The sequence below is a fragment of the Anopheles moucheti genome, chromosome 2 (genome assembly GCF_943734755.1).
Source record: "Anopheles moucheti chromosome 2, idAnoMoucSN_F20_07, whole genome shotgun sequence".
NCBI lineage: Eukaryota > Metazoa > Arthropoda > Insecta > Diptera > Culicidae > Anopheles > Anopheles moucheti.
In genome coordinates, this window is record NC_069140.1 from 72,557,310 (window position 1) to 72,570,802 (window position 13,493).

Consider the following 13,493-nt stretch of genomic DNA (forward strand, 5'->3'; position numbering starts at 1 on the left):
CTCTCTCACACACACACACACACACATACACGTAGACACAGCGTTGTTGTGGGCTCTAACCTTGTTCTCTTCATCCGTGTACGCGTGCGTTCAAAACGGACAGACGGCCAGCCGGCAAAGCGGTACTGTAAGCGAACCGTCCCGTGCTGTTGTATGAAGCGACAAAAACATCATCGGCACATACATCGGCCATCTTCCGGTCGCGCCGGTCGGGTATCCGGTGTGACCAACAATGCTAAACTATCACAGATCTTCTCGCATCACCAACACATCTTCATGTCACATCGCATCACACCAACATCTTCCACCGCGCGCTGCTATCCAGCCGTATCTCTTCATCATGCCCATAACCGCTTAACCGCTGGTATGGAGGGGGGAGAGGTTTGTTGTTTTGATTTTTGTTTGCGATTTGTTTTTGGGCGGGTCAGAGGTACTGATTTTTCAATTTGCGAAAAATTCAAATTTCAATTTTCCGATTCCATTGGGGTACTCTCTCTCTCTCTCTCTCCCGCTCTTTACTGCCAACTTCCCAATTCAACGTTCAGCTGATCCTACCGTTGCTCTTGGTTGTACCGACTCTGTGTGTGTGGTGCTTTACACCGACAGCCTAAGATGGTGGCCACCTCTGCTTGGCTAGAGTGTGGTCGTTTGGTTCGCTTCAATACCTCTGCCGGCGGCTCGCCGTGTCTGTAACGCTTGCACCGCAACGCACCGAATGAAACTAATCCGCGAACCGACAGAAAAAACGGTGTAGCTTCTCAAACCCGTATGTTACGAATGGCCGCGGCCATGACACTCTGGCTAACACACGCGCCGCACCTCAACAATCATCAATGGTATAATTGCACCATTTTTCTGCTTTACATTTGTGTCCCCCAGCCTCGTCCTTTCTGTCCTTCTCGTGACTCACATTCAATTCGCACCGGTTTTAAAGCCGGAAAAAGAAAAAACGATTCAACTTTGATTGCTTCTTTTGTTTCCCATTAGTTGTTTTTTTTTAAACATACACTACACGCTACTAGCTAGAGAGCCTGGCCTTTGCTTGTTGGGGTTTTAAAGTAGTGCACTAGTGTAGTAATCCTAAATACGGTATGAGTTGTAATTCTGCTTAACTAACAATCGATTTTTGATTCCTCTGTGTATGATTGTATGTGTCCGTGTGTACGTGTGTGTGTGTGAGTGAAAGAGTTCGCTGGGCGTGTGTAGATGTGTGTTTGTGTTTCATACACACAACATTACGTTACGCGTTATGCAGTAGTCTCTAGGTAGTGTTTTTTTCGTATGTAACGTCCCCGTATCGTGACGCGTTAGTAATACGTGTAAGTACTTTTTATATTAAACTCTTCCTTGCAGCTTACGCGTCTTCGAAAAAAAACACCAAACCGTACAATAATACTCTCTTTAAACGACTATTTGTTTGCATGTGTTGTTTTCTTCTTCATTTTGCTTTGTTTATGTTTTGTGAGTTATAAATTAAATGATCTTGCATTATTTTTTTCCCTTTTCTTTGGTTCTGATAACTATTATTCGCTCCTCCAACGTAACTCCTACAAGTAGCATTTTTCGACGTTTTTTGGTTTGTTGCTTCCGTTACTCTTTGTTATTCTCTTGCTATTGCTCAATATTTTCGCTATCAAAAGAACTCTAAGTTCCAGCGGGTGCCAACCATTTTGTCGCGTCCAAACATTGCAATGTCAATGTGGTTGATTGGAGGATTTGTGTCTCGTTCCCACGCTCGTTCCCAGCATTGTTTCGGTTACACGTTCCACAACTCCACAAAGATCCGTTCCGAACTGATGGCTGTTAACTGGACTGGAGACATCGTCCTCTTTTGACTATCGTATGGATGAACCCACGAGTCACGCGAAAGCTCGATTAAACACAAGGGATGGTACCATTTCAACGATCCACGATCACCGGCTTCGGTAACGCATACTAAAAACGCTTAATGCTTCGGTGTAACGTCGCCGGTTTGGGGGCGCATGTGAAGTGAACGGAAGGATGCGTCTGCTTGCGTTCACTAATACTCGCCCGTACTCCGATCGTCTTGACGGTGTACTACGAATACTATTATACTGTTGTGTTGTAGTTGTTGCTGCTGCTGCTGCTGCCGCCGTTGCCGCCTGTACTGTTTACTATTGGTTTGGTTCTTTAAATACACTGGCAGCTCGTATAGCACCTACAGTTTGCACGCACATATCTATACAGCTGAAGCTTTTGCGGAGCTTTTGCTTTCGCTCTAGGTACGGTTTTACCATAACCCCTTAGCCCCAGAATCCACAGCATATAATCGGCGCGGTTCGCATCACCATTCTGTCCACACTACTGCGGCACGCACACAGTACGACATTTCCTCTACTTTTGCCCTTAGCTTCCCTCCGTCTTTCCCTCCCTATCTCTGCGAAACGTGTCTGACCCGCTTGCACTGTGTGTGTGTGTTGTTCTTCTTTTTTGTTACTTTTCTCTGTATATATCTCGATATTTCGATCTCATACATTCAAGAGCAAAGGAAGGATTCTGATTTTAGACTGTTGTCGATTTTGTCCATACCGCGAATTTCTCTGTAAGAAATTAAAAGAAAGGAAAGTTGAGAGAGAAATTTCAGTATAATTCAGGCTGTCGATTTTTGATTTTCAGAGGTTAATTGGAAAAGGTGGTGGGGGGTGGCCGGTGGGTTAGAGATGGAGCAGGAAAGGCAGGGTTGATAGGTGTGTGGGAAGGACGTTAGTTTGGTCGGTTGTATATGCAAGAAGAGATAGGGTTGGACAGTTTTTTTTTGTTGTGATAGCGATACAGAAGGTTTGGTAGTAAGTGTATTTATATAGAAAGTTAGAACATGAAGGAGATATCGGGGGTATTACGATCGTAAGATAATCATGCAACCGCGAATCTCCTTCGAGCGTGCGCAGAAAATAGAACCAGCGAAGAATAGAGCAGAAGAGGAGAAGAGATATGAAGAATAGTAGAAAAATGAATAAGAAAAGATAGCAGAACAACTGGAACAACTGATAGAATATGGAACGGAAAAATGTTGTGAAATAGCAGGAAAAAACAAACCGAACCAAGCTAAAGAAAACCACAAAGGATAAGGGGAAAGTAAAAAAAGAAAGAGAGAAAGAGAGATCGAAAAAAAACAAAACGGTAGAATAAAGTAATAGTGGTAGTAAATTGCATAGGATAGGATAGGTGTAAGCAAATGGAGAGTAAAGAAGAGCATAAAATAAGGTGTGGTGCATTTTTCTTGCAATCTCGTTTGGAACGTGGGGAGAAAATGGTGTGAGAGTTGTTAATAAATTCTCTTGAATTGTATTTAACTTTAATTTTCGAAATATTTTACAGTGCAAAGACGTAACTGTACGCACAAAAAAAAAGGGAATAGATGCGCTGTATTCTGTGCTATACATGGGATGAACATGGGTGTTTTTCATACTGGGAGCAAAAAGACGAAACGAACGCTTCGTGCCAGAAGGGTGATTTTAATTTGCTTTCATTTTGTTTTCAATGGATTTTGTTTACAGGACACGATGTGTTCCATTTGGAAACTACACAAAGAAGGCACACATATAATGGCGCTAATTAGGGAAACTCTAGAGATCTTCAGGTACTAAACACCGAACAAGTAAATTCCAAAAGTGAATGTGTGAAGTGATCAAATGCAGGGAATGAATTAATATTTTTTTTGGTACCATTCTCAAGGCTCAAGTCGAATGCCAACAATCATATGCACTGAAGGAACTCATCACAAATGTACGGCGCTGGACGTATTTGCAAAGTTTTTACTTAGACAGTTACTCATTTGCATACATGTAACATGTTCGTTCCAAAAGGAGATTACACCAAGCCGAGCAGTAAAGAGGAGCGTGACACACAGTCGGTCACAGTAAACGAATGGAGAAAATAGCCAAGCGATTCGTTAGGTACAGAAGAGAAAAAGAAGAGCTTAAGAGGGTGGAAGCGTTGTACAGGATTCATTGGAAGGATTGTAATGGGATAGAAAATAAGACAGCGAAATAACAGGTTTAACTAAATAAAGTAGAAACAGATTTTCTTTTTTTTTCTTCTAGCGTTACGAGAGTTTGTGGTATAAAAATGGGTTTGTATTTGTATTGTTTGTTTTCTATTCTTTTTTTTTGTTTTTGTTACTGTTGTTTTTTTTTGGGTATCTTTATTTCCATTCAATGAGTTTCCCAATGATAACCGCAATACGATTCACAACTGCACAACGAGGGTACTGTGGTATACTAAAGAAACTTGTTGTAAGGCAATAAAGGATACCGCAAAATGCCACAAATAATTCGTCGCCTAGAAACGCTTGCCATTGGTCCAATTCATATTTCTCTAAACAAAACAACCAATTCTGTGGGTGCTTGCAAGTGGTATAGGTTTCGAAACGAAAAATGAATAACAAAATCGGTCCAGAGTAGTAACTAGTAAACGTATGCGGAAGTGGTTTGTTTCAAAATGGTGGTTAACCGAACAAATCAGTGTTTTATCAGTGTCAAAGACGCAGACAAGTCAAGAGACAACAGTCAACTTGGGTGTTCAGTTCCGACGCACAGAACCAAAGGTTACAAGAATAAGATACTGGAGTATAATCGAAAACACAAACATTTTGGTAAAGGTAGAAGGAAGCTGGTAACAAATGTTCAACAAAAAATACTGGCAACAGTTGTGATGGTAAAGGAATAAAGAGAAAGAGAGAGAGAAAGAGAGTGAACAAATGTAAAAAAGAAAAACTGTACGTCAATAAATTAGGCAAAAAAATAAAAAGGACAATTGATTTTGCACTAAAAGAAAGATATAAAACATAAGAAGAGTTTGAAAGAAGAAAAAAAACAAACAACAGAAGATAAAACAGTAGAAAACTCAACCACATATCAGAGAACGTTACAGGGAAGATAGAGACACATTGACAGAAGGGCAGAAGTTGAGTAACACACATCGAATTGTTTGGTTTGCGGGAACACTTATTGTAAGGGAATGTTATTTTGTATAATTTGTAGTGTTTCTAACCGCTGTGTATACGTGTTGGTGTGTCTGTTGTGTGTCTGTGGAACTAACAGTTGAGAAAGATACAGGGAATGAAAAGAAACAGTGAAAGAGAAAGAGAGAGCGAGAACGAGAGAGAGAGAGTGGGAGAATATGTTGTAAAGTAAAATCAAACAACATAAAAATCGTAACAAAATCATTCCATTTGGATCAACGTGGAATAAATGTGCCTGCATAATATAACTGCAATATCCCACCAGCTAAACATATTTGCAACACTCTTCCACACAGGCGAAATCCTTCAGTCCGTGTGTTGCTTCTCAATAACGGTTTTTTAAAAACAATTAATGGTCTTGTATTTGATTTCTTTTCGCAGCAAACAATACATTAGTTTCAAGCAGGCATACATTTTAAAAAACGAAAACTAAAACGAAAACACATAACTTTGGTGTGAACTGTATTGGTAAGTAATTTAAATGAAGGGCAAGGAGGTTTTAAAAACTTAATAGTGCAAACATATGCATTCATTAGTTACGGAAACGGATGGAAAATTATTAACAGTTGATCGGCATTTCAGCGCATTGAACAACAAACGGTAAAGGGAACAAAATCGAACAACAGAGTCTAAAATATGGACAAGCAATATTAATGACAGGTCATGTATTTTTTTTTGTTACGAAACTAACAGTGTTAAACTATATATATATAAATATATGCTGTGATGAATGTAGTGTTATATAGAGCTAAGTTTGTTTATGTGTTTCTTACACCTTACAGAACAGAACGGTTCTACAGCTAAACTAACTAGGGTATGCTTTACATTCGTAGAGAAGATGCACTCCTCTATTGCACATTGCAGCAGCTTTTAGTATTGCATGGGGCATAGCGTTGGGGGCAATCGATAACAATACGGGGGGGGTGGGGTTCATAACAATGTAACAGCTACTGATGCAAATGTAAGATGCGATGCTATTTGCTATTAAGGTTTTCACTATCATCGAACAGAGTGCCTGCAATGAACGGGCCAGCGCTCGTTTGCGGTTTGCGCAAGCGTCGCATTTAAGTTGACTGCTCGTTGGTGGCGACTGCTGCACGCAAAAGTAAAATAAAAGCAAATCAGGCCGATCAATGCACTGGTACTGCTGAGGATCCCGACGACATTGTTCCACCGCTGTTCGCACACTGAACGATGGAGGAGATGCAGGTTGGTTGGAATGGGGTTTTCCCCCCCCCACATTCGGCCGTTTCCTGCCACCGTTCCTGTCCACAGAGCTGGGCAAATAGCTGGCAGCGAGCATTCGAGCGGGCATGTCAGGCTGTGCAATCCTTTCACGTTGAGCAGAAGCACCGAACCATCACCAGCATCATCGTGAGCAAACGGGCGAGAAAGCAGGCAAAGGCTCTACGCATCTGTTTACCGATGAAAGGAATAACGTACATACACAGGCACAGTACGCGCTATGAAGGGCACAGCAAATGGATGGAGGCTGGCGTGAGTCAAGGGTGGACACAAAACACAGGAATACACCGGAATCCAGAGAAGGCAGGTTGCTAAAAACGCATCCGAACAATCCACCGACCGACCGGTGGACACGTACGTGTATGTGTATGGACACACCATGGAGTTAGAATTTTTGTTTTTCAATTACGGTTTAACACAACAATAAACGCACACTACTAAATGTGGGATGGTGCTATATCTACGGGTGGTTTTAGGACATTTGTGTGTGTGTTTGTGTGTGAGTGTGTGTGTTTTGTAATGCCAACTTACACATATACATTGGGGGAACATCAATTATGAACGGTGATTGTGGCATGTCTATGAAAGGATTCGATACCGTCTACGAGAACTAACATTGCTGTAGAGGAAAATAAAACTACCTGATCTTTCGAAACATAATTCGTAGCATGGTTTTTCTTCTATGTACTTCATTAAACTGTCACACGAAAAAAAAAAAAGAATATTCTTCCACATCCATGTGTTCTGTAATGTAAATCTCCAGAACAACACTTAAAATGTAACATTGTTGGGGTTATTTTTATAATCGAAGAATGGGCCATCCGATTGCAAAATATTCTAAATCGAAGTATTAATGGCAATAATGTTATGCTTGATGCGCGGTGGGATCAACTAAAAAGTTGCGTATTATGAGCCACTTGGATACGCACTGGAGGCGTTTTTAAGGTTTTATTGGTATCAACGACAGTTTTCACACCACCTCAGCAACGATCAAACATTCAAATGGATAATCCACCTTTAGGTTAATATAATAACCAAAACCTCGAGGATATGAGATTGAAGTTCCAAACAAATATGTCATATTCACCTTAGCTTCAATGTTTTTGTCAATGAAAATAAAGTGAACTAACGACATTATCTGGGTCTTATCAAGTACAAAGTGACTGAATATAGTACAATAACTTTAATAACTCGCATTTTTACGCACATTAAACTGTGGCCTTTTTACTAACTGACTTGTCACCTTAAAAAATGCTACGAATTAAGTTAGGAAGATCCGAATTTGAAAACGAAACACGAGTCGTCCTACGGTTGCAGTACAGCGAACGGAAATCAAACTTAAAACATGTTTGTATAATACATTCTTCCACACGCGAGATAAAAAGGATGTGATTATTAGGCAACATTGAACGCCGTTCAATACAGCGTTGATTGCAACAGACGGGATAATGAAACAGCGCCAATTCGACAACCACATCACATTCATGTACACCTATAATCGAGTGTCTAAAAACCCTTAATGCATCGCCACGATTTACATGATTGCTATTAGCATCCGCATTCCGTATGGTTGTGTCGTTCCGTTAATGCTTTTCATTGTTGTTGCTGTTGTTGTTTGTAATGCAGTATTTAAATTGCCTTTCCGGTTATTTATCACGTTCATCACGGCATTCGGTAGTGCACATGCAGACAAAACACATACAAGAAAACAGAAACATTCAAACGAGCGTACGAACACTGTACAGCAGCAGTTCATCCCTATCAGCCACTATCAGATTGGTACTATGCGTTTTCGAGATTTGGTTTACATCATTTTTTTTCTTTTTTTTGGGGGGGTAAGGGAGGTTTTGGTCGCCTAATTTTGTGGCCAGTTTGGCGCACTTCATTTTGCTTTTGATCAATCGTTTTTTTTTTTGGTTTTGTTTTTCCTGTCACCATCATCACCGACCAGCGCGCACCCATCCTCTGTGAACAGTGTTGAAGTGTTTTGCATGTCTGTGTGTTTCATATGGTGGGGGGGTTTCTACCCTATCGTTTTTCCTTCCGTTACTGTTTCCTGTTTGCATGATTTTCTGCTCTTCTTGATCTGATTACTTTCATTTCCTGGTTTTCTTTTAAGTCTGGTTTCTTTCTTCCCCGGGTGTATTAATCATTAAGCTTTTGTTTGTACCCAGAATCAGACCAGCAAAGGGAGATGGAAGCAGCCGCGTCAGCTTGCTACGGTTAGTAATGAGTGTTGTAAGTGTGTATTTCCTTCTCTAAAACAATAAAACAAAAAGAAAACTTAAAAAAATACATTAGAAAACGTACACAAAAAAAGGGAAAAGAAAATCATACATCATTATTTGCACTACTTGTACTTGCACTAGCTGAAAAAAAGGAAAAAGAAAGTTGTATTAAAGTTGTAACATAAATGCAAAAAAAAAACGAAAGAAAACGAAAGAAAAAAGTAACAAAATGCCAGTTAGGGGTAGAACAGATACATTTAGATACACCGTACACGAGCATACACTGTGAACAGCAGGGCAGCATAATTCCGGCAACATCGAAACACACCATATACACAATTGCTTCCGCGAGCAACAAAATTTTGAACACTCACTTATCGTTTGCTACTTTACAGCAGTGTCATTCCACCGGTAGGAGAAGGATGCAGCAACAAATGCAGGATAAGAAAAAATTAAAGACTTGCGAACCGTGATACCACAACCAAATTTCGAGCGACACAGGTGAACAAAATAGATAAGTTTAAGGGGGGGGGGGGTCGAGCATACAACAACAAACGGGGCAAGGAAAGGATCAACAACAAAAAAAAACCATCCACAGGCGAGCCAAACATGTTAAACATACAGTAGAGTTGAGGGGATTGTTTTGGTTTTCTTTTCGATCTCATTGATGTTTTTCTTTGCTTGCTTGCTTTCTCTTGACCCGGGTTAATCCAAGCGGCGTCTGTACGGGGGAGCGCTGCGCATCAGTGTGCTGCTAGTTCTGTTAGACAACGATTTCGGTGTACGTGCTCTACACACTTCCATTGGGACAAACGGGACGGCATTCCCTTTTCTCCTACAAGATCGCTAGGTGTGCGAAGCTACCGTACCGTGCAAAACTGTGTGCGAATGTTTGAGTCACTTTGTTTGTTTCAACTTTATTGGCCGTTTTAAAACACACTAGGTAAAAATGTTCTGTTTTTCTTTACAAAATATACTAAAACGAAACTAAGAGAAACGATACGAAAGACCTTCGTGTTCCGCGTGTTAGTTTAAATCGTTTCCGAATCGATGCGGATGAGATGCGTTTAAGCGCAAACGGATGGACAAGTGTTTTCCAATTATTTTATAACGCGCACACTGATCTTGATCATACAGCGTTAGACGATAGACGGGCCCCTCTACCTACCAGCAGTACATTTTATTAAATCCGTAACATTTCCTCAAGCGCGCGCGCGTGTGTACATGCATGAGTGTAAATAATATTAGCGTACATTTAAAATTAAAAAAAAAAACAAGGAGCGAAGGGGAGGGAGGTGAGAAGAGCACTAAAGGAGGGCTCACTTTCGGGCGGCATAATTATATATTAGTGTATACAGGTAAATAAATAATAATTACAAACGCATTACATTCTTGTGTTTTCTCTTTTTTTTTCGTCTTTCCTCACCAGGGGACCAGGCCGATCGATCTCGCAAACCACAAACGAAACATAGAAATAAATCGCAACTTGCGTAACGAAACAAAACGTGATCCTGTCTCTTTACCGCAAACATTCCTCTTTTCGCTTTCCCTTTCCATCGTAGTATTACGTAGTGTAGTAGTATTACGCATTCGCTCTGTTTTAAAACACTTGATAAACGTTTCCCTGGCTTGCTATATCTTAACACCTAAACACAACGTGCACCGGGAAGCGGGACATATTAATCGATAATCGTTAATTAAGGATTACAGCTTAAACTAAGTAACAGCAACAGTAACAACATCAACGAGGAGGGGGCGCAAATCTTCGGAAAGAATGGAAAGTACTAGTACTAGCAGTACCATTTCCCTTCACACAGCTTTCCGGTTAAGAACTTTTTGTTTCGCTTTGCTTTAGGCAACGCAACGTCTCTCTTTATGGGGATAGCACAAAGCTCTGAGCTTGTTGTTGATTTGTAGGATACCCGCCGAACGGTTAAAACCGAACAGCTTCATCGAGGATCATCCCAACAACACAACACGAATTGGCGATCTGAATAGGCTCTAGTAATACTTCATTGCATCGTATCCACCATGTGACTGTGGCATCCTTATTATTATTAACAACGTCATTCGCGTGTACAAGCGGGCTACTAGCATTATTTTTACGATGGCAACTCTTTCATTACCAGCGGAGACATTCGCAGAAGAAGTGGTAATTAAACGATGCACGACAAATAATGCAGCAAAAGCAACACTAACCGTTCCGGACGCTTCCGGCCTCAATGAAATCTATCACAAACCGCGCATATACGCACACATCGTACCCCGGGGGTTCAAGCTTTGAGCTATATCTAAAAGATGCATTCAAGTGATTAAACGATACGAAATGGATCATCTCAAAAACAATCGGCAAACGCATCGGGGAAGATAACGCAAGCTAACCATAAAAACGACAAGAATCAGTTGACCGGTGCGGCCGAAGCTGGGCAGCCAATAGCAATTGCAACATCACCTTTACCGTTCGTGCGATTATTGAAGGACAACAACTATCAGCAATTGCTAACATTCTATTAACAACGGTACAGGAACAGGAAAGTAAGACACACGCACACACGACCACACACGCATTATGCAACTATTTACCAATCAGAAAAAAAAACAAAAATACCAAAATACAGTAATCGTACACTAGCTAGCAAATCGTGCCGCAAAACAAACGCATATACTTAACAGCGAATACAAAAAAAGAACTTAAGAAACGGTAATATGCGCTTAAGGAACAAAACTTTAATGAAACAAAACCATTAAACAAAAGTTAAATCTCTATACATTCATAAATAGTACAACGCGAACGGAAAGAAATCAAAATGACGCTACACGATAAAATCATCAATGGTGAAGCTTCACCGACATACTGACAGTTTAACAAATGTTCTGTGTAACTTCCTATCGGACGCAAATTTCTCGCTTCTGGCACCGCCAGTGGAGAAGCATTTGCTGCGCTCCCCGGTTCCAGTTGCTTTATTTCATCAACAGACAATTCGTTTTACGTTTTATTTTGTTACTGTTCCCTGCACATTATTATGCGCTTAACCAAAGCGTTCAACTCTATCCTGGACACAGGAAATGGGAGCAATGCTAGTGTCGCTGTGTTAATGCAGTGGTGTTTTGGTTTTGTGAAACGATTGCATGTGTTTTGTCTGCACTGTGTAGCACCAAGTTTTCGAAAGGCAGATGACCCCCAAAGATTCGGGTTGGTTTCGTTTAAAATGATAATGAATATCAATTCAAAGAAGCATCAATTTGGGATACATTTAGTTTTACGCGACCAATGCAAAAACATCTTCAAAGAGTCCAATCTTATGTGCACTATTGGTTTAGATTGGAAACATCTGCTTTCGATGCACTTGGGCTTGTTTTGTAAATCATATCCACTAATCCCGTCCGTGCCGCCATGGGTCATTCTTTATCATCGTGTGTCCGTCCGTTCATCTTCCAGCGTCGGTAAGTAAGTGGGAGTCCGCTGTGTGTTTGTGTGCGTTCATGTAGGAGGTAGGAAGGTAGTAGTAGCAGTCGTGGTAGTCGTGGAAGTGGTGGTAGTGGTTGTTGCAGTAGCCGTCGTCCTTCAGGATTGCCATCCGTATTGATCTGTCCCGGTCATCATCGTTCCATGTCCCGTCCATGCGTTTGGCATTGCGAGTTGAGTGCTGGATTTTGAGTACTGTGTCTGTAAATGTTTCCTATCCTTTGTGCACCATCGTTGGGTTCCATTTTTCCCCTAGCATTGTGTACAACAATCGAACAGAAAGTTAAACTTGCTGCAAAATATTGCCTTTTTCATCAATTGGAAAGAACGCACAACTACACAGTTGACATTCACCACAGTAAGATGAAGCACAATGTTGAATGAGGTTCCGCGATTTCAGAAATTCAACCGTGAGGCACAAAAACCAGGTTAGTGACACAGGACATGTGTGTGTGTGTGTAAGGATAAAGTCCCTAAATAAAAATGTGTACGCGTGTAAGTGTCCATGAATGGGTCGTGTGTTTGGGGGCGTAGTAACACCTTACGAGCTTACGTGTCTATTTATTATATTAGTATATCTGCGCGTGTTTAGTACTGACACAATAGTTTCGTCTTTAAATGGTACATTCTATTAGTAGTTTGCATCCTGCAATAAGTATTGGCATTTGTTATAACCTGTTGTCGTTTCTGCATCCTTGCCTGCCCTGTTCGCTAAATATCGTATGATTATTCTTCGTTTTAATCACCTAACCTATTTTGTTTGCTGTAAGTGACTGTAACTTTACGACTTCAAACACACACACAAATGGTTTCGAACGTCGTATTAAGTAACTCGTTATGTTCGTAGTAGTGATCGGCACACAATTCCACTGATTCTCCGCACCACCGCCACATTCTCGCGCAAGGGAACTGCAGGCGCTGAAAGATCAGGCGTCTCCATCGTTTCGGGGGCAAACAATTTCGGAGACAACAGCCAAAACCTTACCAGCAACTGGCTCTTTTTATCCTCTTCCTAGCCTTCCCTGTTTCCCTACGCATTTTACAGCGCGGCTTTTATATTAAATATCCGAAAAGGACAAACGGTATATAGCAAATTCGAAAATACGATAATATTATGATAACGGGTCGACGCCCAAGAGTAACAATGTTTCAAACGAACTGCCTCTCTTCTTCGTTACATTTCGTAACGGTTTGCCTCAATTCCTAATAGTATTGTGCTCTATCTATTCTAGCAAAAAGGTGGTGTGAAGGAGAGAAAAAAAAAACACGATAATAGATCTCAAAACTACCGTCCGTCTTTACTGTCCTGAAGTTCCGTTTTTGTTATCATGAGAGAATTTTCGTCCAAAAACTATGCGGTCAGTCAGGAAAAGACTTCAAAAAACTTCTATCAAAAAACCCTGCTAGTATCTAAAAAGTGTTCTGTTGTTACTTAATGTAAACGTTTTGCTGTGTGGTATATGTATTTTAGTTAAATTTTTTTTCTTCGTGCAAGGACCGTGTGTAACAATTAACCGTAGCTTTGTATCGCTACCGAAACAAAAAAAAAACCAATGGCAATGGATTAAGG

At 40.8% G+C, this 13,493-nt stretch overlaps 1 protein-coding gene across 3 annotated transcripts in view; it reads right to left on the reverse strand.

The window, feature by feature from the left end:
- Nucleotides 1-336: 336 nt before the first annotated feature.
- Nucleotides 337-13,493, reverse strand: part of LOC128298440 (plasma membrane calcium-transporting ATPase 1) — a 52,257-nt gene continuing 39,100 nt past the window's right edge. For all 3 annotated transcript variants that reach the window (XM_053034189.1, XM_053034191.1, XM_053034188.1), the window contains one exon: nucleotides 337-2,561. In XM_053034189.1, coding sequence (XP_052890149.1) covers nucleotides 2,524-2,561 — 38 coding nt within the window. In that variant the 3' untranslated portion in view covers nucleotides 337-2,523. The remainder of the gene's footprint in view (nucleotides 2,562-13,493) is intronic.